Genomic DNA, 25,546 nt, shown 5'->3' on the forward strand with positions numbered 1-25,546 from the left:
CAACATGAAATGCTGTGCTGTCTTCAGCGTTAAAGTGCAGACGTTAAAACGATTATCTCCTCAGACATGCTTTCATAAAGACACAATACAAAACTTGAATGAGAATAAATATACTTAGTAATTTGGTTATTGATAAAAGTCGACACATTGTATTAAGTAATTTGCCCTGTAGTAAGCGGCCGAAACAGCTCTATAGTTTTACTGTGCATCTTCCAAAGCACCAATGGACTCGCAACGAGTCTAATAAAGATCTTATTTAAACTTAAATCATTTCACATTGTCTTTCTTGTAAAAAAAAAAACATTTTTGAAAAACATATTTGAAACATGCATTTATACCTGATACATCGCGACATGTTTGTGTTCTAGTGGTCCTCTTTAGCCAAGGAATCTGCACAGTCGTGTACAGTAGGTTAATATGTTTAAACTAGATGGAGGTGTAATTCCTATTCTATCCAGAGGGGAAATTGAGGTTCTGTTGAGCAGTCATAGGGATTTAGAAAAGTGATTTCAACAGAATTCTACAGAATCAAAGCAATTTCAATAACCTAAACAAAACAGATAACGTAGCCTAACACTTCATCAAGATAGTCAAGAAATAATGGTTCATTTGTTGAGAAAGATTAAATTGTACATATGCTTTATGTTTGATTTAGCAGATAACATTTAGAGCAGTGAGCCACACTAACTGTACCTTCACTGTAACTTTAATGAACGATCGATCGCCCTCTCCTCATGCTTCGCCTCCATCCAAGGTTGCTGTGGTGACCCAACCTGATGTTTTCCATGTGTCTTGATCCCTTCAAGACGTGTAGTGAAGTGGCCAAGAGAGAGAGGATAGTGACACTGCACCTTGTTACCGTTGGGTCGACTGTTAACTTTTACTAGTGACATTTTGCGAGCTTATAAACGATACCTTCTTAACTTCCACAGGAAACACAGGGAACATGCTGTGATAATGCTAGCCTCGGGAATTCAGTCAATATCCTATAGTCTAGGAGCATTGCAACCCACAAAGGTATCGATTACATGAGCCCTATAGCATGTTTGATGCTAAGGATGGAGGTGTAAAAAAGACCTTACCGGTTAGTGAGTCCCTTGGTCTGGGTTGTAATCGAAACTTCATGTGACACTATTCTGCGATTCCCATGGTCTGCTAGTTCCGGCCTCTTATGGCGCGCGAAACACATCATGGGCGAGACGCACAGGCGGTCAGTTGGTTCCGCAATGGACCAAAAAACGCAACTAGAAAATATATTAGCAATTGTGCCGACTTAATTTTAATAGCATAATAATAGTAGGCATTGCAATATAAATACATTGATTGAAATAAAAATTGAGTTGTCAAATGGTCGTGGAATTTATATGAAAATGGATGGTGTGAAAATGTATCAAAGTGGATGGAATGAAACAAGTCTGAAATATTATGTTTTAATGATACAAATTGGTGGATAAGATTCTAATAGTTCTTTGATCCAAATATATAGGCTACACTGCATGCTCTATTGCCAAGTGTCACTCACAAAATATTGTAAACACAATCTACATTAGTGGAGAGGTGCCCATTGGAAGTCCATCCAAAGCACAACTCACCTCATTCGAAAGAATCTCTTCAATGGTTTACAGTGTATTTTCTATTTACCAATGCATCGTGTTCAATAAAATGTTTCCCCTCAGTCACTTAATCCCTATGTAAAATACCGAGAGAGTTTGAATTGCGCAACCCGGATGGTGCATGTGTGCAACAGCCTATCCACAGTCAGGACGGCCAATGAAACTAAACCAGAGCTCCAGCGTGGTAAAATTGACGTAGAGGGACGCGTCAAATGAATCCCAACAAACTTCAGCCTCCGGGATAACTAAATGTTGCCTTTATCAGATGAAGATCACTTCAGTGCCATTGTACAAAGCATTTTCTCTCAAAGCACTGTGATAAAAGAGGGAGAAGAACATTTGGAAGGAGACTTTTTAGAAGTCCACATTTTTTCTTCAACTTTTTGCTTCCTTCGTGCAGAAGGGAGAACCACCGCATTTAGCCATTGAGGGGCAACTATTTCAAAGCATCTCGAACCACAGGCAAATGGGTAAGCTTGCGTTAACATCGGCATGCTTCAGTGAAAGAAAGCTTATGGAAGCATAACCATGCTTAACACGCCTGCATAACGCCAGAAATAACTATACAGTTGATTTCGGGTTGTAGATAAAGTGGACATATCACTTTACAGAACGAATGGAAGGATAGTTTACACGACAGACATGTCGTTTTTTTCCGCGATATGCTAATGCAGCATATTCATAATCAAGTTCATATTCAATGGTTGATTTATAAAACATGTATGTAAAGAATATTGAAATGAATTGACATAAAACTTAAAAAGTGGCAAAAGTGGCACTAAGATCCAAGGTAAGTTAAATGTCGCCTCCTGATGTAAATAGTAACAACAAAAACTTGCATTAGCTCGCCATTTGCATGGTTACATTTACTGTGCGAGTATGGAGTTAATGAAAAAAGTTTTGTCTGCTTTCATGATTGAATATGTTCATGTATTTTTATTCCCGTCAGAGCAAACCTATGGCGAGGTGAATCAGTTGGGAGGTGTATTCGTCAATGGACGACCTCTGCCCAACGCCATACGACTACGGATAGTGGAGTTGGCCCAGCTTGGAATCAGACCCTGTGATATTAGTAGGCAACTTCGCGTCTCTCACGGATGTGTGAGCAAGATATTAGCCCGGTACAGCGAAACAGGTTCCATTTTACCCGGTGCCATCGGGGGGAGCAAACCACGGGTTACCACACCGAATGTAGTGAAGAACATAAGGGATTACAAACAAGGTGATCCGGGGATATTTGCCTGGGAGATCCGGGACAGGCTACTAGCAGACGGAGTTTGTGACAAATACAACGTGCCCTCAGTCAGCTCCATTAGCCGGATTTTACGGAACAAGATTGGAAACCTTTCCCAGCCAAACCAGTATGAGAGCAGCAAGCAAGCCCCCACACAGGCCGGCCTCTCTTACAACCACATATACCCTTATTCATACCCCAATGCTATGTCACCCAATGGCAAAATGGGCAGCGGTCCCGGAGTACCCGTGACGGCCGGGCATGTAAACATATCAAGGGCCTGGCCGTCGGCGCACACTGTCACCAACATTCTGGGTATCAGGGCCTTCATGGATCATCAAGGTGCGTAAAATATTGAATCTATTTTCTAGACAAATGATTGCGTGTTGATTTATATGGCACCTTACATACAGACAGTTCTTACCCATTTCCCAATAATTGTCAAAGTGCATTTGGGGTGACTGGCTTGTGCTATTGGACGTGCTGTTCAGCTTATGACTAATTTGTCCATGATGCATGATTTATAAATCATGTTTTGACGTGCGATCATCAGGGAGGAAATTTGCCCTATAAATCTTTGTAGGCCTTGGTTTTGTGCCTCACAAGGAAAACGACTTACTCTGCAGGCCTACTCACTGGGGCCTAGGCAAGCACCTTGCTTAGGCTACCCGTTAAAGCCTCCTCGTTCCCCGTAGGACCTAAGGTCACTCACTATAAGGTCCAACTCGTCATGTTCTTAGTGATGTGATGCCTCTAGGCCCCAGATGGATTGTCGGCCATGGCTGCAGCGCTGCCATCAAGGAAACAAATGAAGGTAGCAAATAGGCATATAGCATGTAGCCATATTCGAAAGAGCATAATTATTATGCATGCTTGTACAATGATGCGATATAATAATCGATCATTTTATGTGGCATTGAACATTTTTAATTGCTATAAACGTGTGATAGCCTTGTCCACATTTCCCCCAATAGATTCCTGACGAACAGCCTATAAAGTTCTTGATTCAGAAACGGAAACAATAGGTCTTGCTTGGATACGCACAATTACGCACCCTATTCCTCTCCTCAAAACCTATTGTTTTGATAGCATTTTAAGAAATAGAGCCGATATAACGTGCAATATTAATATTAAGTATAACATATAATTTAGGTCTCATTTAATATTTTACAGTTGCTACGGCTGCTTTCTTCATGTTGGATCATTTGATAGTTAGTTATGAATATCAATAGAACAGAGACATGTTGACAGTTTCCCCCTAATGATCTGTCATGTAAAGTGCAGTTTTCTGTGCAATTTCCAGCTATTGCTGGAGCAGAGGGATATCCTCCGAAAATGGAAGACTGGAGTAGTATCAACAGAGCCACGTTTCCCTCGGCTCATGCAGTCAACGGAATTGACAAATCAGCCATTGATGCAGACATAAAATATGCACAGGTAAAAACAAGAACTCATAAATGCATAAGACTATAGCTGTGTCCTTTATCTGCAGAGAGACTGGGCTCGAAGTGTAACATAATATAGTGTGTATTGATAGGCATTAATCTGTTTAATATAGGCTTTGTATTCGCAAGTTGTTTAAATGTTCGTCAAAATGTTCAACGTTTGCTCCAGCACTATTCAAGGAAGATTAATATGATATAGGGTGAATTGATATATACTGTATACACACTTATATTGTAGATGTGCAAATGTTTCGTTCTGGGAAACGGACATCTGACTTTCTTCGTGTGTGCGTATTTTCTTGCAGCCTTCATCGACATTATCCAGTTATGTCCCTGCTTGTGCCTACACACCTTCAAACCAGTACGGCGTTTATAGCGGGCCAGGTAGCTATGTGACCCCCGGGCACCCTTGGCAGTCCCAGAACTCGAGTTTGTCCCACCCAAGCAGCGGCATGACGATGCACGCGGGAGACATCCACTCTTCAATGCCGTTCAAACATCCATCGCGAGAAGGTAGGCCAGATCCTGTTTGATAGTGTTCCATTCTGATCACAACTGCGATATCTCAATTTTAGCATCATTTAGCATAATTCACTGGCAGCTGACTCGTTTCCCTCCAAGTTTCCTTCATCTATGGAAAAAAAACATCGTTATTTTAAGTTCAATAACAAGGTAACACAATGTGCATTTTTATAATTTTGTATTTTCTTTTTAAAGCCTATTCAAACACACACACACACACACACACACACACACACACACACACACACACACACACACACACACACACACACACACACACACATACACACACACACACACACACACACACACACACACACACACACACACACACACACACACACACACACACACACACACACACACACACATTCATTATTAAACAACCATTAATCTAACACCGGTTGCCTAATTGTGGACATTAAATATTAAATGATGTCACTGTCAAGTCCCACAATAATTATATGTATATGTTATATATAGGGTGTTAGTGCAAAAGCAATCCAAGCCTACATTAGCAAAGGGTCTCGAAATTGAAGCAGCCTAAAATATTGATGTAGGCCTAATGGTGTGGATCTATAGTGAATATAACTCTAGGACAGCTAAATTAGAATTATTTTAGCCTGAGATAGGCCTAATGGTGTGGACCTATAGTGAATATAACTCTAGGACAGCTAAATTAGAATTATTTTAGGCTGAGATAGGCCTAATGGTGTGTACCTATAGTGAATATAACTCTAGGACAGCTAAGTTAGAATTATTTTAGGCTGAGATAGGCCTAATGGTGTGGACCTATAGTGAATATAACTCTAGGACAGCTAAGTTAGAATTATTTTAGGCTGAGATAGGCCTAATGGTGTGGACCTATAGTGAATATAACTCTAGGACAGCTAAGTTAGAATTATTTTAGGCTGAGATAGGCCTAATGGTGCGGTCCTATAGTGTATATAACTCTAGGACAGCTAAGTTAGAATTATTTTAGGCTGAGATAGGCCTAATGGTGCGGTCCTATAGTGTATATAACTCTAGGACAGCTAAGTTAGAATTATTTTAGGCTGAGATAGGCCTAATGGTGCGGTCCTATAGTGAATATAACTCTAGGACAGCTAAGTTAGAATTATTTTAGGCTGAGATAGGAGAAGTGGGTTCTACTGATAGGCCTAAATAGGTGCTTGAACTAAGTGATCTCGAACCTTTTACATGTATTCTACTTATGCTTAGATTAAAACGTGTTCTTATCCTTTTGATAGCTACAGTGTATTTTAATTTCAAATTAAATATATGATACAATTAAAAACATTTAGTGTTAAAAAAAAAATTGTTATTAGCCAACATTTATGGATGATATGGTCTTGACAAAAATAATGCATGGATACATTCGATGATGATTTGAGGTGTGAACCCAAGAAGACAAATGTGGAGGTTATATTGCAGCATGTGATCCATGTTGTCAGTAAATTCATTAATAGTGTACAATTTAAATGTCATGTGATGTTTAAAAAAAGAACATTGCGTAAAATAATTTGGAACAATTCAAATATGGTATCAAATGAATAGCCTTATAGTGTAACATAGACTATTGTGATTATTAGTAACCTAGTTTGCATTTAAATGTTGCATGTAGTAGTCTAACTTTCAGGTCATTCAGGTCTGTATAGGCCTAAGATAAAATAATGTAGTTTTTTAATAAATATTGGCATTTTTAGTTTTGCTGAAATAAAGAGTAATGGCTTGTGTGCTATACAGACGTCTCCTGTTTGTGTACTGCAGGAGACAGAAAGCCCCCCAGTCCCCTAAGCAAGCAACTACAGCAAGAGGCGTTGAGCAGTGTACACGGACTCAATCTCCCTACCTCACCCTCGTAATGCCAGGGAGCTCGCGCCGCAAACCGAGGACTCAAAACTCTCAGTAGGACTATGTAAGGAGCTGCAGACCCTTATCTATTTCAGGGCATTTCAAGAATTCAAACAGTAAGTGCAAGCACTATTTATGATTTGTTTGCCAAAGTGTTAACTATTGAATGGGCCATTGTAGCCTGACACATGTGCATACAAATGTAGCCAAATATAGATAGACTCCAGTCGGTCTGTGGCTATATGCATGTCAACTTATGAGGATGTTGAACTGTATTGGAGTCTCCTGTCCTCATGCAGCAGAGTTAGTGGTTGTGTTGTCTTTTCATTGAACTACTTCATGTATATTTCTGTAAAAGACTGCAGAATTTAAATGCAATAATGTCTGTCATTGATGTTTCATTAAACAAGTTTGCTATAGTTGACAATGGAACTGTATCCTGTACACGCAGTAAATTGTTTTCTTAATTGGTTACAAATCTGGTTTCTACAGACCAACTCAACGATGTGAACAAAGTGATACATTGTACATGTAAAATAGATAATTGCAAAAGCTTTAATTATATATTTTTATAAATCCATTGTAAATATTCTAAATAAAGGCATTGTAAAAGATAACTGTTCCTGTCATTATAAAAATGCTAAACAAGTACTGCATACCATCTTTCTAAGTCATATGTGTTTGCTTAGCGATTTAAAGCGCAGATATAGAATGCACTGGGTGTCGCAGATCATTAGGAAGCTGTTAGAGGAAGAAATTAGATTTCGATATCAGCAAGATGGCCAAAATTGATATGGGAAGTTATCGGTATGTATGAGGGAAATCACTGCGTATCATGCTGGGACAACGTGTAGGTGCTAATCTCTTTGCCCTCATGGGCGCTACCATGCTTCTGCATTAATGGAGCTTACTGCTTTCGGCGCCTCCAGTGATGGTATCTTAGCTCCTTCTTCTGGATACTTGCCATAAGGCAAATCAAATAACCAATCAAGTGCATGAGCATGTTATTTTGCATTTGAGGCTGAATTTGGGATCACACACACTCTCTCTCTCTCTCTCTCCTTCTCTCTCTCTCTCTCTCTCTCTCTCTCTCTCTCTCTCTCTCTCTCTCTCTCTCTCCTCTCTCTCTCTCTCTCTCTCTCTCTCTCTCTCTCTCTCTCTCTCTCTCTCTCTCTCTCTCTCTCTCTCTCTCTCTCTCTCTCTCTCTCTCACGACTTGGTGTGACAATTGATACACTGCATACCATCACTGAAGGCGCCGAATGCAGTAAATTATACTACCTACATAAATTGGGATCGTACTTTGCAAATTGTGGAATATCATTGACATTCTACAGCTTTTGATTTGGGCAATACTTGTTTATTGTTATGTTTGTTGCATGGTGTGTTCAGTATTCAATTTCCATAATATATACTCTGCTGAAAATATGCGTGGTGTTGTTGGTTTTGAATGTTGTGGATTTTGAAACAATCGGCAAAAATGCGATGCCATTATAGCTGAAATGTGCAAACATGTAGACATTTGGTTCATCAGTTCCTTCACAGACTGATTCATTTGAGTCATCTGGACATTAGAGATAGACCTATTTTACATACCATGTCCACACAACTTGAACGGCTGTCTCTGAAGGATTTGCATTCTCTCAAACTAACAATCAACATATTGATAACGCCCACAAAAGTATTGATAATTTCAGGCCCAAGACCCCATCCAAAAGTCAGTGCATGCGTCTCACTCCAGCCAACTAACACTGTACGTGCCATAGGCTACATTCCATAAACTGTGCATTCCAATTCACAACCTGTATTTTTCATCCACCTCGAAATCGAACAATGATTAGTTATATTTAGAGATAAATGCTAAAGTTTATCTGGAATTTAAAGGGTTGTGATTTAAGTAGACAATGCATACTCTACATTGACCGACAATCAAAATGAGATAGACTATATTATTGGAAAAACGTATACAGACCACAGGAGGTTGGTTGGTGGCACCTTAATTGGGGAGAACAGGCTCGTGTTAATGACTGGAGCGGAATAAGTGGAATGGTAACAAATACATGGTTTCCAGGTGTTTGATGCCATCCAATTTGCTCCATTCCAGCCATTATTATGAGCTGTTCTCTCCTAAGCAGCCTCCTGTGCTTCAGAAAATATTCACACCCCTTGACTTTTTCCAAATTGTGTTGTGTTACAGCCTAAATTTAAAATTAATACAATTTAGATTGTGATTCACTGATCTACACATAATACCCCAAAATGTCAAAGTGGAATAATGTTTTTAGAATGTTTATACATTTATTAAAAATGAAAAGCTGAAATGTCTTGAGCCAATAAGTATATAACCCTTTTGTTATGCCAAGCCTAAATAATTTCAGGAGTAAACATGTGCTTAACAAGTCATGATAAGTTGTATGGACACTCTGTGTGCAATAATAGTGTTTAACATGATTTCTGTACCCCACACATACAATTATCTGTAAGGTCCATAAGTTGAGCAGTGAATTTCAAGCACAGAGTCAACCACAAAAACCATGGAGGTTTTTCTATGGTTCGCAAAAAAGGGCACCATTGGTAGATGGGTAAAAAAAAGCAGACATTGAATATCCATTTGAGCATGGTGAAGTAACAGGCATTCTTCTTAACTCAGTTGCCGGAGAGGAAGGAAACCGCTCAGGGATTTCACCATGAGGCCAATGGTAATTTTAAAACAGTTACAGAGTTTAATGGTTGTGATATGAGAACTGAGGATGGATCAACAACATTGTAGTTAAGCCACAATATTAACATAAATTACAGAGGGAAAAGAAGGAAGCCTGTGCATAATGCAAATATTCCAAAACATGCATCCTGTTTGCAATAAGGCACTAAAATAATAATGCAAAAAATGTGGCAAAGAGATTAATATTTTGTCCTGAAAACAAAGCATTAAGTTTGGGGAAAATCCAACACATCACTGAATATCACTCTTCAAATTTTCAAGAATGGTGATGGCTGCATCATGTTATGGGTATGCTTGTTGTTGGCAAGGACTATTAAGTTTTTTTAGGATAAAAATAAATCGAATAGAGCTAAGCACAAGCAAAATCCTAGAGGAAAACCTGGTTCAGTCTGCTTTCCAACAGACACTGGGAGACAAATTCACCTTTTAGCAGGACAATAACTAAAACACAAGGCCAAGTTTACACTGGAGTTGCTTACCAAGATGACATTGAATGTTCCTGAGTGGTATAGTGACAATTTCAACATAAATTGGCTTGAAAATCTATGGCAAGACTTGAAAATGGCTGTCTATTATTAATGATCAACAACCAACTTGACAGAGCTTTACACATTCTTTGAAGAATAATGGGCAAATATTATACAATCAGCTGTGCAAAGCTCTATTAAAGACTTACCCAGAAAGACTCACAGCTGTAATCGCTGCCAAAGGTGATTCAAACATGTATGACTCAGGGGGTTGAATACTTATCTAATGAAGATATATTACTGTTTTGTTTTCCATTACCAATAATAAAAACAAGTTTTTTTCTTTCACTTTGACATTAGAGTATTTTGTGTAGATCGTTGACAAAAAATAACAATTAAATACATTTGAATCCCGCTTTGTAACACAATGGCACGTCCTGACCATAGTAAGATGTTATTTTCTATGGTAGAGTAGGTCAGGGCGTGACAGGGGGTGTTTTTCTATGTTTTCCATTTCTATGTTCATGTTCTAGTTTTGTATTTCTATGTTGGTTTTGTTTGGGATGATCTCCAATTAGAGACAGCTGGTCCTTGTTGTCTCTAATTGGAGATCATACTTAAGTAGGGTTTTTTTCCACCTGGGTTTGTGGGAGATTCATTTTGAGTAGTGTATGTTTCACCTCTGCGTTACGGTTTGTTGTTTTTTTGTTCTCGAATTTATATTTATGTATTGTATAGTTTCACAGTATAAATAAAATGTGGAACGACACACACACTGAACTTTGGTCCGCTCCTCCTTACGACAAGGAGAATCTCACCACAAAAGGACCAAGTAGCGTCCCCAGGAGGAGCAGGGATCCTGGGCCATGGAAAGGAGAGAGTGGAGGACGTCCTGGACATGGGAGGAGGTAATGGCAGGGGACAAGACCCTGCCATGGAAGCAGGTGGAGACAGCGAGGGAGGAATGGCAACGTTACGAGGAACAGTCATGGCAACAACAGAAGTGCGAGAGGCAGCCCCAAACATTTTTTTTGGGGGGTCACACGGGGAGATTGGCAGAGTCAGGTTGGAGACCTGAGCCAACTCCCCATGCTTACCGTGGGGAGCAAGTGAAGAAGCAAGCACTGTGTTATGCGGTGATGCGCACTGTATCGCCAGTGCGCATTCACAGTCCAGTGCGATCTGTGCCCGCGCCCCGCATTTGCCGAGCCAGGAAGGGTGGTGCCAGCTCAGCGCTCCTGGTCTCCAGTTCGCCTTCTCGGTCCAGGATATCCTGCACCGGCGCTGCGCACTGTGTCACCAGTGCGTATTCACAGCCTAGTGCGGCCTGTGCCCGCGCCCCGCATTTGCCGGGCGAAAGTAAGCATCCAGCCAGGACGGGTTGTGCCAGCTCTACGCTCGAGACCTCCAGTGCACCTCCACGGTCCAGTATATCCTGTGCCTGCCCCACGTACCCGGCCTCCAGTGAGTCTATCCAGCCTGATACGCCCTGTTCCTGCTCCCCGCACTTGCCTGAGGTGCGTGTTACCAGTCTGGCGCCACCTATGCCAGCCCCACGCATCAGGCCTCCAGTGCGCCTACCCAGTCTGGGATGTCCTGTTCCTGCTCCCCGCACTCGCCCTGAGGTGCGTGTTTCTAGTCTGGCACCACCTATGCCAGCCCCACGCATCAGGCCTCCAGTGCGCATTCCCTGTCCAGAGCTTCCGGCGACAGTTCCCTGTCCAGAGCTTCCGGCGACAGTTCCCTGTCCAGAGCTTCCGGCGACAGTTCCCTGTCCAGAGCTTCCGGCGACAGTTCCCAGTCCAGAGCTTCTGGCGACAGTTCCCAGTCCAGAGCTTCCAGGGGCTGTGTCCCAGTGCAGTGCTTCCGGCGACAGTTCCCAGTCCAGAGCCTCTGGAGACGGCCTGCAGCCCGGAACCTCCAGCGGCGGCCTGCAGCCCAGAACCTCCAGTGGCTGTCTGCAGTACAGAGCCTCCGGCGATGATCCACAGTCCGGTGGCACAGAAGCAGAAGAATCAGCGGGTGGAGTGGGGGTTACGCCCCAAACCGGAGCCGCCTCCTCTGTTGGAGGATCCGCAGGATAAGAAGGTTATGTGTACTGCACCAGAGCCGCCATAGACAGTAGTTACCCACCCTACCCTCCCTTTTGTTTTTGTTTTTTTGGGGGGGGTTGTTGTTTTGTTTAGGTGCGGTCGGAGTCCGCACCTTTGAGGAGGGGGGGGGTACTGTCACGTCCTGACCATAGTAAGATGTTATTTTCTATGGTAGAGTAGGTTAGGACGTGACAGGGGTGTTTTTCTATGTTTTCTATTTCTTTGTTCATGTTCTAGTTTTGTATTTCAATGTTGGTTTTGTTTGGGATGATCTCCAATTAGAGGCAGCTGGTCCTCATTGTCTCTAATTGGATATCATACTTAAGTATGTTTTTTTTCCACCTGGGTTTGTGGGAGATTAATTTTGAGTAGTGTATGTTTCACCTCTGCATTACGGTTTGTTATCTAGTTTATATTAATGTATTGCATAGTTTCACAGTATAAATCAAATGTGGAACGACACACACGCTGCACTTTGGTCCGCTCCTCCTTACGACAACCTTGACACACAACAAATGTGGAAAATGTCAAGGGGTGTCAACACTTTCTGAAGACACTGTATGTGGTAAATGTGGCAAAACAATATGTGTACACATTACTTTGAGCCCTGTAGTTGATCAATTGATTGATGTTAGCCACATATCGGTAACGGCAAAAAATGGGAACACTTGACTAATGAGGGATACAAAGTATATTGAAAGCAGGTGCTTTCACATAGATGTGGTTCTTCAGTTAATTATGCAACCAACATTTCATCATGCTTAGGGTCAAGTATTAAAATGTTGGGCAGGCTGTTATTTTGCCCATTATTTTGGCTACCTTGGCTATGCCCCTATATGATGACAGTGCCCCCATCCACAAGGCATTAGTGGTCACTGAATGGTTTGATGAGCATGAAAATGATGTAAATCTTATGCCATGGCCGTCAGTCACCAGATCTCAACCCAGTTGAATCTCACTACAGGCCTTTGGAAAAACTCAGCCCACTGGGCACACACTGGTTGAATCAATGTTGTTTCCTCGTCATTTCAATTAAATTACGTTGAACCAACGTGGAATAGACGTTGAATTGACGTCTGTGCCCAGTGGGAGGTGTCTCTGTGCTCTCTGAGCTCTTTTTTTATAAGGGTTAGTTCCTTCCTTCTTCAATGCGAAGCCCCCAGTGACTCGACATATCCAAACATTAAGATGGCCTCCCAATGCTTCCTGGCTGGAGTCGCTCTTGTTTTCCTGGATACCACTTGGGGTTCATAAAACATTCCTTCACGGTGGCTGGTTTACTTCCTGCAGGACCTGTGGTCATCAATCAGTGGCCTGAGTGATGCCCCCCACCAAAGATGGACAGTTTGAAAGACACTTTAGAAATGTAGGCGGTAGATCCAGGCTGTATCACAACCGGCCGTGATTAGGAGTCCCATAGGGCGGCACAATTGGCCCAGCGTCGTCCGGGTTTGGCCGGTGTAGGCCGTCATTGTAAATAAGAATTTGTTCTTAACTGACTTGCCTAGTTAAATAAAGGTGAAATAAAAAATATAAAATAAATGCACCAAAAAGTCCCCTCTCTTTGAACTTGAAGAGCTTGAGTGTATAGTTTTCTGCTACTCAATGTTGTAAAGACTGTGACAAGCTTAAAAGACAATAGTGAATATGGGGAAGACTTAAAATCCTTGATATTAATGGGACAAAAATTAGGCCAAGTGCGTAATCCAAGCAATATCACTCTATTCTGTGAATAGTATAATTCATCACTGTCTTGTGTGTGTGTATAGGACAGATTGAACTTTATTTGTACAGACAAGAGCTCAATGTCTGTACTTGACACTCATCTGGGTATGATTTAGGACTTCCAAATGATCACAATGTTTTGAAGAAGGAAACTACCCTGGGCAGGCCAAAAGACTCTCACGCAGTGTACAGTACCTTTGTGTGACTCCCATTCAACAAGACAGAGAGCATCTCAGGACGAATGACAAAAAAACAAACAGAGACCGCTCCTGAGGATGATACATGAGAAACCGTCTGTGGAGAAAGTGGCAACTTGGCAACTGTTTGACTCTAAAAAGAAGCGCCATGTCAAAGTGTTGATGTCTTCGACCTCAAATTAATTATCATGGACATTGTCATGGAAACTAGTAGCAAACTACAATTCAAATTTGAGCTGAGATGACAGGATATGTGATTGTTGGCAGAGATTCATCTCAAAGGTTGATTTTCCTGTCTCTTTAGGCAGTCTAGATGTCCATACATCTTATTGTCTGTGTGGCAGACATGCGGCACATAATGTACAGAAGTTAAGACTACAAAAACACAGCTGTTTGTGAAAATAAGAACGTTTGCATGAGGTATTATTATCACTCCCAACCCTCCTAGTGAAAAAGTACAACACAAAAGCCATGGTTCCTTAATGATGTAATCCCTGCAATGCAACCATCATTGACTTCTCTTCCACTGTCTGTCTGTGCTGTCTTCCTGTCCACATGATTTTCAAACAGGCAGTGGCAGAGAGCTCTGCAGCGCTGTAGTCCAGAGGATGATAAATGTCTCCCTCCCATGTTCTTACTTGCTCTGCCAGCTAACCACATCAAGGAGGCGCTCTGAAAGCAAAGGGACAGAGACATGATGATGACATTTGTCTTTTTAAATGAAAACGTATCATTTCACAGTTGCTCTGAACTGGCTCTCTAGGGGATTCTGAGGCTGTTTTGGTCGACAGAGCGAGGCAGAAGCAAAGGCAACGCAGCAATAAGCAAAAACCACAGGATCACTTTGAATTGCTGAGCCTCAGCTCTGATTATTACATACAGAAGACTAAAGCGGCATGAAATTATCTTTGCATACACATTTAAAATTGTTCCCTTTATAGGACAGTGTCAGGAGTGCATGCAGAGAATAGTTTTGCAAACCAGAATTATGCTTGGCATTCCTGTGCCGTTTTAGTCGTGGGTATGCAAATATAGCAACCGTTTCCAAAAGGGAGATGCGGATCTTCACATAAGAATATGTGTGTTTCCCGAGGAAAAATATAGACTTTTGTGATTGCTTCAGCAGTTTTTAATGTCATAAATGTGCTGTGAGAGGAGCTCTCTGGGCAGAAGAAGAGAGACATTGATGGGGTCCAGCAGGATTCTCTCTAATTAATTGTCACGACTTCCGCCGAAGTCGGCTCCTCTCCTTGTTCGGGCAGCGTTCTGCGATCGACGTCACCGGCTTTCTAGCCATCGCCGCTCCATTTTTCATATTCCCATTTGTTTTGTCTTGTTCCATACACACCTGGTTTTCATTCCCTAATCACACTGAATGTATTTAGTCCTCTGTTCAACCTCCATGTCTTTGTGTGAAATTGTTTTGATGTTATGTGTGTATTGTTACGCGCCAGACTTTTGTTTATTGTTCCGTGTTCAGGGCATGTTGTATGTACTTCTGTGCTTTCGTTTGGACCAGAATTAAAAGTGCGCCTGTTAACTACACTCTGCTCTCCTGCACCTGACTTCCCCTCCAGTACACCCCCTTAACATTAATGTTCTGCCCCGCTACTCATCAGTGATTTTTTTAACTGTGCTGAAATGCACTACATGACCAAAAATATGTGGACACCTGCTCGTCAAACATCTCATTCCAAAAAGATGGGCATTTCTATGGAGTTGGTCCCCCCCTTTTGCTGCTCTAACAGCTTCCACTCTTCTGGGAAGGCTTTCCACTATGTTGAAATGGTTTGTCAACACCTATCGAACAACGTTTGCGGTATCTACAGAAATTAGACATTATTAAGTGAATCACAGTGGTGTTTGAAAAAGCACGATCAGAAAATAACTAGTTAAGAGCTTCACGTCAGAAAAAACCTCTGCAACCCAAATATCGATTCCATTGACTTTTTTTACTGACAGTAAAGACAATAGTATGAAGGCATCATACAAGTTCATGAACATAATGTTCCTCTTTTGATAACTTAGGCCTATGAATCCCACAAACAACCATGATGGTGTAATAAAACCCACAAACATATAAAAGGTTTAGGAAGTCTTCATACAGGTATACTTTGTGTAGGTATGTTAAAGGATGCAATCACAGACATGGTCTTTACCATTGAATTGATGCTTGCTTTCAAGTAAAAAATACCCAACATAAAAGGAATATTGCATGTAACTAAACATGAGTAGGCCAAGGTGAAGAGGTAGTCCAAGGTGAAGAGATAGTCCAAGGTGAAGAGGTAGTCCAAGGTGAAGAGGTAGTCCAAGGTGAAGAGGTAGTCCAAGGTGAAGAGATAGTCCAAGGTGAAGAGGTAGTCCAAGGTGAAGCGGTAGGCCAAGGTGAAGAGGTAGTCCAAGGTGAAGAGGTAGTCCAAGGTGAAGAGATAGTCCAAGGTGAAGGGGTAGGCCAAGGTGAAGAGGTAGTCCAAGGTGAAGAGGTAGTCCAAGGTGAAGAGGTAGTCCAAGGTGAAGAGGTAGTCCAAGGTGAAGGGGTAGGCCAAGGTGAAGAGGTAGTCCAAGGTGAAGCGGTAGGCCAAGGTGAAGAGGTAGTCCAAGGTGAAGGGGTAGGCCAAGGTGAAGAGGTAGTCCAAGGTGAAGGGGTAGGCCAAGGTGAAGAGGTAGTCCAAGGTGAAGAGGTAGGCCAAGGTGAAGAGGTAGTCCAAGGTGAAGAGGTAGTCCAAGGTGAAGAGGTAGTCCAAGGTGAAGAGGTAGTCCAAGGTGAAGAGGTAGTCCAAGGTGAAGAGGTAGGCCAAGGTGAAGAGGTAGTCCAAGGTGAAGAGGTAGTCCAAGGTGAAATCGTGCACATACAGTGCAATTTTGACTTTCTTGTTCGTTGCCTTGAATTTCATGAATGCCCTGACTTTCAAGATGAGTGATACTAACTTTATACAGCTCTAGGTTGGGTAATAAAGCTGACAACACAAGTATTAGATGTTGTAATGTCAAAGAGCTTGAACCTTAGTACGATAAAGACCAATGATGCAGCGTTCTGAATGGGTCTGGTTGGTATGTTTAGGATTGAAACTGAACCAAACTAGAGTGTGCCCCAAGTTCCCAGACCTTGGTCTAGGATGACTCAGTCAGTGATGGCTAACCCAGCGTCTGAAAGCTGGGTGGCCAGCATCCTGCGTCTGGGGATGACGGACAAATAGACTGGAAGTTCAGCGGTCCGGGTCTACGCTGAGTGACATGTCAGAGGCATGCAGAACCTGTCAAGCTCCGGTGGAATATCGTGTACAATGGGTCATGGAATGAACACTGTCACCGTGGAGAACACTGTGATCGTGAGAGTTAAAGGAACAAAAAGGTGAAAGAAAAACAAAGCAGGTTGTCATTAATCAGACCTCTGACAGCACCCTTCTCCTGCCACTCTCTTGGAATTTTGGACGACAGCCTGTGCCAGTTAGTACAGCCAGCCAGCAACCAGCAGACATTAGCCTTGTGTTTAAAAAAGACTCAGGGCCTGGCTCACTGTTGGTTCATAAACTAAGACAGCTTCTTAACCAACATACACTGACGTGACCTATTGACTTTGACAACATCTGGAAAATACAGTATGTCTCTGTGTCTGGATACTGTATGTTACGTATATCTCTGTGTCTAGATACTGTATGTTACGTATATCTCTGTGTCTAGATACTGTATGTTACATATGTCTCTGTGTCGAGATACTGTATGTTACGTATATCTCTCTGTCTAGAAACCGTATGTTACGTATATCTCTGATCTAGATACTGTATGTTATGTATGTCTCTGTGTCTAGATACTGTATGTTACGTATATCTCTGATCTAGATACTGTATGTTACGTATATCTCTGATCTAGATACTGTATGTTACGTATATCTCTGTGTCTAGATACTGTATGTTACGTATATCTCTGTGTCTAGATACTGTATGTTATGTATGTCTCTGTGTCTAGACAATGTATGTTACGTATATCTCTGTGTCTAGATACTGTATGTTACGTATATCTCTCTGTCTAGAAACCGTATGTTATGTATATCTCTGATCTAGGTACTGTATGTTACATATGTCTTTGTGTCTAGATACTGTATGCTATGTATATCTCTGATCTAGATACTGTATGTTACATATGTCTCTGTGTCTAGATACTGTATGTGACGTATATCTCTGATCTAGATACTGTATGTTACATATGTCTCTGTGTTTAGATACTGTATGTTACATATGTCTCTGTGTCTAGATACTGTATGTTACATATGTCTCTGTGTCTAGATACTGTATGTTATGTATGTCTCTGTGTCTAGATACTGTATGTTACATATGTCTCTGTGTCTAGATACTGTATGTTACGTATATCTCTGTGTCTAGATACTGTATGTTACGTATGTCTCTGTGTCTAGATACTGTATGTTATGTATGTCTCTGTGTCTAGATACTGTATCTTACGTATATCTCTGTGTCTAGATACTGTATGTTACGTATGTCTCTGTGTCTAGATACTGTATGTTACATATGTCTCTGTGTCTAGATACTGTATGTTATGTATATCTCTGTGTCTAGATACTGTATGTTATGTATGTCTCTGTGTCTAGATACTGTATGTTATGTATATCTCTGTGTCTAGATACTGTATGTTATGTATGTCTCTGTGTCTAGATACTGTATGTTATGTATATCTCTGTGTCTAGATACTGTATGTTATGTATGTCTCTGTGTCTAGATACTGTATGTTATGTATATCTCTGTGTCTAGATACTGTATGTTATGTATGTCTCTGTGTCTAGATACTGTATGTTATGTATATCTCTGTGTCTAGATACTGTATGTTACGTATGTCTCTGTGTCTAGATACTGTATGTTACATATGTCTCTGTGTCTAGATACTGTATGTTATGTATGTCTCTGTGTCTAGATACTGTATGTTACGTATATCTCTCTCTGTCTAGAAACTGTATGTTTCGTATGTCTCTGTGTCTAGATACTGTATGTTACATATGTCTCTGTGTCTAGATACTGTATGTTACATATGTCTCTGTGTCTGGATACTGTATGTTACGTATGTCTCTGTGTCTAGATACTGTATGTTACGTATGTCTCTGTGTCTAGATACTGTATGTTACGTATATCTCTGTGTCTAGATACTGTATGTTACATATGTCTCTGTGTCTAGATACTGTATGTTAAGTATGTCTCTGTGTCTAGATATTGTATGTTACGTATATCTCTGTGTCTAGATACTGTATGTTATGTATATCTCTGATCTAGATACTGTATGTTACATATGTCTCTGTGTCTAGATACTGTATGTTATGTATATCTCTGATCTAGATACTGTATGTTACATATGTCTCTGTGTCTAGATACTGTATGTTACATATGTCTCTGTGTCTAGATACTGTATGTTACGTATGTCTCTGTGTCTAGATACTGTATGTTACATATGTCTCTGTGTCTAGATACTGTATGTTACATATGTCTTTGTGTCTAGAAACTGTATGTGACGTATATCTCTGTGTCTAGATACTGTATGTGACGTATATCTCTGATCTAGATACTGTATGTTACATATGTCTCTGTGTTTAGATACTGTATGTTACATATGTCTCTGTGTCTAGATACTGTATGTTACGTATATCTCTGTGTCTAGATACTGTATGTTATGTATATCTCTGTGTCTAGATACTGTATGTTACGTATGTCTCTGTGTCTAGATACTGTATGTTACATATGTCTCTGTGTTTAGATACTGTATGTTACGTATATCTCTGATCTAGATACTGTATGTTACGTATATCTCTGATCTAGATACTGTATGTTACGTATGTCTCTGTGTCTGGATACTGTATGTTACATATGTCTCTGTGTCTGGATACTGTATGTTACATATATCTCTGTGTCTAGATACTGTATGTTACGTATATCTCTGTGTCTAGATACTGTATGTTACGTATATCTCTGATCTAGATACTGTATGTTACATATGTCTCTGTGTCTGGATACTGTATGTTACGTATGTCTCTGTGTCTAGACAATGTATGTTACGTATGTCTCTGTGTCTAGATACTGTATGTTACATATGTCTCTGTGTCTGGATACTGTATGTTACATATGTCTCTGTGTCTAGATACTGTATGTTACGTATGTCTTTCTGTCTAGATACTGTATGTTACGTATATCTCTGATCTAGATACTGTATGTTATGTATGTCTCTCTGTCTAGATACTGTATGTTACATATGTCTCTGTGTCTAGATACTGTATGTTACATATGTCTTTGTGTCTAGATACTGTATGTTACGTATATCTCTGATCTAGATACTGTATGTTATGTATGTGTCAAATCGGAGGGCCTACTGTCTGGACCTCTGGCAGTCTCTATGGGGGTACCACAGGGTTCAATTCTTGGGCCAACTCTTTTCTCTGTATACATAAATGATGTCGCTCTTGCTGCTGGTGAATCTCTGATCCACCTCTACTCAGACGACACCATTCTGTATACTTCTGGCCCTTCTTTGGACACTGTGTTAACAACCCTCCAGACGAGCTTCAATGCCATTCAACTCTCCTTCCATGGTCTCCAACTGCTCCTAAACACAAGTAAAACTAAATGCATGCTCTTCAACCGATCGCTGCCTGCACCTGCCCGCCCATCCAGCATAACTTCTCTGGACGGTTCTAACTTAGAATTTGTGGACAACTACAAATACCTAGGTGTCTGGTTAGACTGTAAACTCTCCTTCCAGACTCACATCAATCATCTCCAATCCAAAGTGAAATCTAGAATTGGCTTCCTATTTCGCAACAAAGCATCCTTCACTCATGCTGCCAAACATACCCTCGTAAAACTGACCATCCTACCAATCCTCGACTTCGGCGATGTCATTTACAAAATAGCCTCCAATACCCTACTCAACAAGCTGGATGCAGTCTATCACAGTGCCATCCGTTTTGTCACCAAAGCCCCATATACAACCCACCACTGCGACCTGTATGCTCTCGTTGGCTGGCCTTCACTTCATAATCGTCGCCAAACACATTGGCTCCAGGTCATCTACAAGACCCTGCTAGGTAAAGTCCCCCCTTATCTCCGCTCACTGGTCACCATAGCAGCACCCACCTGTAGCACGCGCTCCAGCAGGTATATCTCTCTGGTCACCCCCAAAGCCAATTCCTCCTTTGGCCGCCTCTCCTTCCAGTTCTCTGCTGCCAATGATTGGAACGAATTACAAAAATCTCTGAAACTGGAAACACTTATCTCCCTCACTAGCTTTAAGCACCAGCTGTCAGAGCAGCTCACAGATCACTGCACCTGTACATAGCCCATCTATAATTTAACCCAAACAACTACCTCTTCCCCTACTGTATTTATTTATTTTATTTATTTTGCTCCTTTGCATCATATTATTTATATTTTAACTTTTAACTTTCTTCAAACTACAAATCTACCATTCCAGTGTTTTTCTTGCCATACTTTATTTACTTTGCCACCATGGCATTTTTTTGCCTTCACCTCCCTTATCTCACATCATTTGCTCACATTGTATATAGTCTTATTTTTTTTCTACTGCATCATTGATTGTATGTTGTTTTACTCCATGTGTAACTCTGTGTTTTTGTATGTTGTCGAACTGCTTTGCTTTATCTTGGCCAGGTCGCAATTGTAAATGAGAACTTGTTCTCAACCTGCCTACCTGGTTAAATAAAGGTGAAATAAAAATAAATAAAATAAAAAATGTCTCTGTGTCTAGATACTGTATGTTACATATGTCTCTGTGTCTAGATACTGTATGTTACGTATATCTCTGTGTCTAGATACTGTATGTTACGTGTATCTCTGTGTCTAGATACTGTATGTTACATATGTCTCTGTGTCTAGATACTGTATGTTACGTATATCTCTGTGTCTGCAACATCATATCGTAAAGATAAGGAATGTGAATCATCTGCTCTTTGAACCACCGACAGTTTCATATGGCTTTGGATGGATGGTTTACTTTCTACTTCTTCTGTTTGTGTATTGTTTTCATTGTCTTGTGTTACTGCATTGTCTCTGTGTCAGTGGCAAGGCTCAAGCTGGTAGCGGCAGCAGGGCGTTCCAGCGGAACTATACAGTAGGCCGAACGATAGACAGCATTGCCATTTGATGAGCAGTGAGTGCGTCCAGCCGCGGAGAACCGTGTGTGTCACTCCCATAGGCCCTGCTCACTCAAACAAATCAGCATCCGCATCTCACCACTCACGCAGAGCTTTGACCCAGAGGCTGTCTGTCAATATGGCATGGAGTAAACAAGGGTTAATGTTAGGTGAGCCAGAGGGATTGATGTTGAATAACAACCCTGCTACTCAGTGGGGAGGGTGTACTACCACGACAGAGGCTCGTTAAACTCACACCAGTTTGAGACGTTGTGATGACATGTGGGGCCCTTGCCTGCTAAAGAAACAAGAACACAAAAACAAAACGGAAAGTCACTTTCATGAACTTATACTGAATGTTTGACTTGTGTTTGGTGACAGTCAGTTGGAATTGACACCTGGGTATTGGGGTATGTAATTCGTTTAGGGCGAGACAGGTCTAAGAAAAGAGTGGAAGACAAGGAAATATGGGAGTGTTTTTTCATATCACCATCATTCTATCAAAACCCCCGGCAGACCACCGCCGTCTCACCCAGATGTATGCACAGAGAGAAAGGACAGAAAGCTGACGTGTTAATGGAGTAGATTAGGAATGTGTAGAGATATGAAACATGTCTGCCCAGTCAACTCATGTGGTTTTTGTCTTGCAGTTTTGAAAGGTGGACATTTTGCTACTCATTACTATATGGAAATAACAACACAACTATATTACAACATTAAAATTATACACGTTGTTGATGTTAGCTTTGTTATTGTCAAAACCTCTCATAAAAAACGTTTTTGTTGAAATTTTATTTAATTGGACCATAATTAGAAAATGCTTGCATATGTTTTGAGGAAGGAAGCACTAAACCATTTAATGGAGAAAAATATATATGAAAACTAAATTCGTTCTGCTGTAAAATGTTTGTTGAAATTCTACATTTGAAAAATATTACTGCACAGTTAAGTTTAGATAAGGACACATTTTTGGGAAAATACTGACTAATATTGACAACCTGTTCTCTGTTTTATTTCGTTTATAAACGGTGATTAACCATTATGGTTTGGTGAAGGTGCATTTATTCAACCGAAGTGAAAGCAAGGTGAGCAATGTTGAAGTTTTAGCCACAAACAATTGAAGTTTTAGCTGAAACCAAATAGCCAGGTAATGGGGAAGGTAACATGACCCATAAGCAAATATTTGTATTTGAGTGGAGAGATTCCTGAAGTGGGCCAATGCAAACACAGGGTCATTATAAAGAGATCAGGATGAGCAGGGTCATTACGAAGATCAAAGATCAGGATGAGCAAATACAGTGTATTCTGAAAGTATTCAGATCCCTTCACTTTTTCCACATTTTGTTATGTTACAGCCTTGTTTTTTTCCCTCATCAATCTACACACATTACCCCATAATGACAAAGCAAAAACAGGTTTTAGAATTTTTTTGAAATGTATAAAAATTAAAAACTGAAATATCAAATGTACATAAGTATTCAGACCCTTTACTCAGTACTTTGTTGAAGTGCCTTTGGCAGTGATTACAGCATAGAGTCTTCTTAGGTATGACACTAGAAGCCTGCATTTGGGGAGTTTCTCCCATTCTTCTCTGCAGATCCTTTCAAGCTCTGTCAGATTGGATGGGGAGCGTCGTTGCACAGCTATTTTTATGTCCCTCCAGAGATGTTCGATCAGGTTCAAGTCCGGGCTCTGGCTGAGCCACTCAAAGACATTCAGAGACTTGTCCCAAAGCCACTCCTGCGTTGTATTGGCTGTGTGCTTAGGATCGTTGTTCTGTTGGAAGGTGAACCATCGCCCCGGAGCAGAATTTCATCAAGGATCTCTCTGTACTTTGCTCCGTTCATCTTTGCCTCGATCCTGACAAGTCTCCCAGTCCTTGCCGCTGAAACACCTCCCCACAGCATGATGCTGCCACACCACGCTTCACCATACGGATGGTGCCAGGTTTCCTCCAGACGTGACGCCTTTTGGCAAACTCCAAGCGGGCTGTCATGTGCCTTTTACTGAGGAGTGGCTTCCGTCTCACTCTTTCAGAGTGACCATTGGGTTCTTGGTCACCTCCCTGACCAAGGTCTTTCTTCCCCGATTGCTCTGTTTGGCCAGGCGGCTAGCTCTAGGGAGAGCCATGTTAGTTCCAAACGTCTGCCATTTAATAATGATGGAGGCCACTGTGTTCTTGGGGATCTTCAATGCTGCAGAACATTTTTGGTACCCTTCCCCAGATCTGTGCCTCGACACAATCGTGTCTCAGAGCTCTATGGACAATTCCTTCAACCTCATGGCTTGGTTTTTGTTCTGACATGCACTATCAACTGTGGGACCTTATATTAACAGGTTCCAAATCAATTGAATTTTCCATAGGTGGACTCCAATCAAGTTGTAGAAACATCTCAAGGATCAATGGAAACAGGATGTACCTGAGCTCAATTTCGAGTCTCATAGCAAAGGGTCTGAATAGGTATTATTTATTTTTGCAACAAAAAACATTAAACCTGTTTTCGCTTTGTCATTATGGGCTATTGTGTGTATAGATTGCTGAGGAAATATATTTATTTAATCAATTTTAGTAGAAGGCTGTAACGTAACAAAATGAGGAAAAGGTCAAGGGGTCTGAATACTTTCTGAAGGCACAGTATATTGACCGGGCAGTTATTGACCGGGCAGTAATGGGAGTATAAACAAATATGTATATATATATATATATACACACATTTGTTTTTGGAGGGGATACTTTAAAATCAAATAGCAAAACGATCATTAGTATGACCTTCTTATAATAATTCAATATAGCTTAGTAGAACCCCCTCCCCTGGCTTAGACAGGGGAGGGGACTCTTATTGGTTAACCAACTCATGTTTAACCCTTGTGTAGTCTTAACATTCTGTATACTCCCCTTGTCCTTAGAGTAAAAAATTAGCCGACTTCACTAAACCCCTAAAATAAAGCAGCTTAATTGAATTTTAAAACCCAAATCTATTTTGCATGAAGAAATAACATGTCATTCATCACAAACTTTGTGAATATCTTGGTTTTCCCTCTTCACAATGCAAAAAGACTGCATTTAATCCCTGGACACCACTCGTTTTTATTACAACACACCTGTCATAATTGTTTTCTTTACTAAAGTAGAGGTTTATTATTATTGTTATTATTATTGCTAAAGGTACTGCATAGGTGCAAACATAATTTTGTTTGCAAGAGATTGCACTTGTATAGCCCAAGAAAGTAGCACAAATGTGCAGAAAGTAGTTCTGAATGCATTTTATTGAAGGGAAACAATAACAGTCTTGAACTTTTTTGGCAACATAGTGGCATATTCTTATATACTGTACAATGAGGAATTCAACTACAAAATACTAGTCTTCTCCCATTTTTTGAATCATTGCCCCCACCCACAAGGTGTATAAACAACAACAATAAATAAGAATAAAATAAGATAATAGATACAAAACAAAAACGTGAAGAACATACATCAATCAACTCTAATTAGCACATGTAGGACAGTATGCAAGTGTGTGTGCATGGACTT

At 40.8% G+C, this 25,546-nt stretch overlaps 1 protein-coding gene across 3 annotated transcripts; it reads left to right on the forward strand.

Annotated features, from left to right (window-relative positions):
* The first annotated feature begins 1,620 nt into the window (after nt 1-1,620).
* Nucleotides 1,621-7,282, forward strand: LOC115172742 (paired box protein Pax-1). Of its 3 annotated transcripts, none has more exons than XM_029730460.1 (5): nt 1,621-2,083; nt 2,563-3,189; nt 4,151-4,284; nt 4,598-4,805; nt 6,561-7,282. In XM_029730460.1, exons 1-5 carry the CDS (start codon nt 2,080-2,082, stop codon nt 6,677-6,679), a joined length of 1,092 nt encoding a protein of 363 aa, XP_029586320.1. In that variant the 5' UTR covers nt 1,621-2,079; the 3' UTR covers nt 6,680-7,282. The 3 variants fall into 3 exon arrangements, with proteins under 3 accessions (XP_029586320.1, XP_029586322.1, XP_029586321.1); XM_029730462.1 differs by having other exon boundaries at nt 6,592-7,282; XM_029730461.1 differs by having other exon boundaries at nt 1,631-2,083; nt 6,585-7,282.
* Nucleotides 7,283-25,546: the final 18,264 nt, after the last annotated feature.

The sequence above is a fragment of the Salmo trutta genome, chromosome 33 (genome assembly GCF_901001165.1).
Source record: "Salmo trutta chromosome 33, fSalTru1.1, whole genome shotgun sequence".
In the NCBI taxonomy this organism is placed as follows: Eukaryota; Metazoa; Chordata; class Actinopteri; order Salmoniformes; family Salmonidae; genus Salmo; species Salmo trutta.

Bases quoted from the DNA above. Each gene is read 5' to 3' on its own strand.
- LOC115172742 (XM_029730460.1), top strand. The intron at 3,190-4,150 runs GTGCGTAAAATA...TGCAATTTCCAG, and splicing joins GGCCTTCATGGATCATCAAG to CTATTGCTGGAGCAGAGGGA. The intron at 4,285-4,597 runs GTAAAAACAAGA...ATTTTCTTGCAG, and splicing joins CAGACATAAAATATGCACAG to CCTTCATCGACATTATCCAG.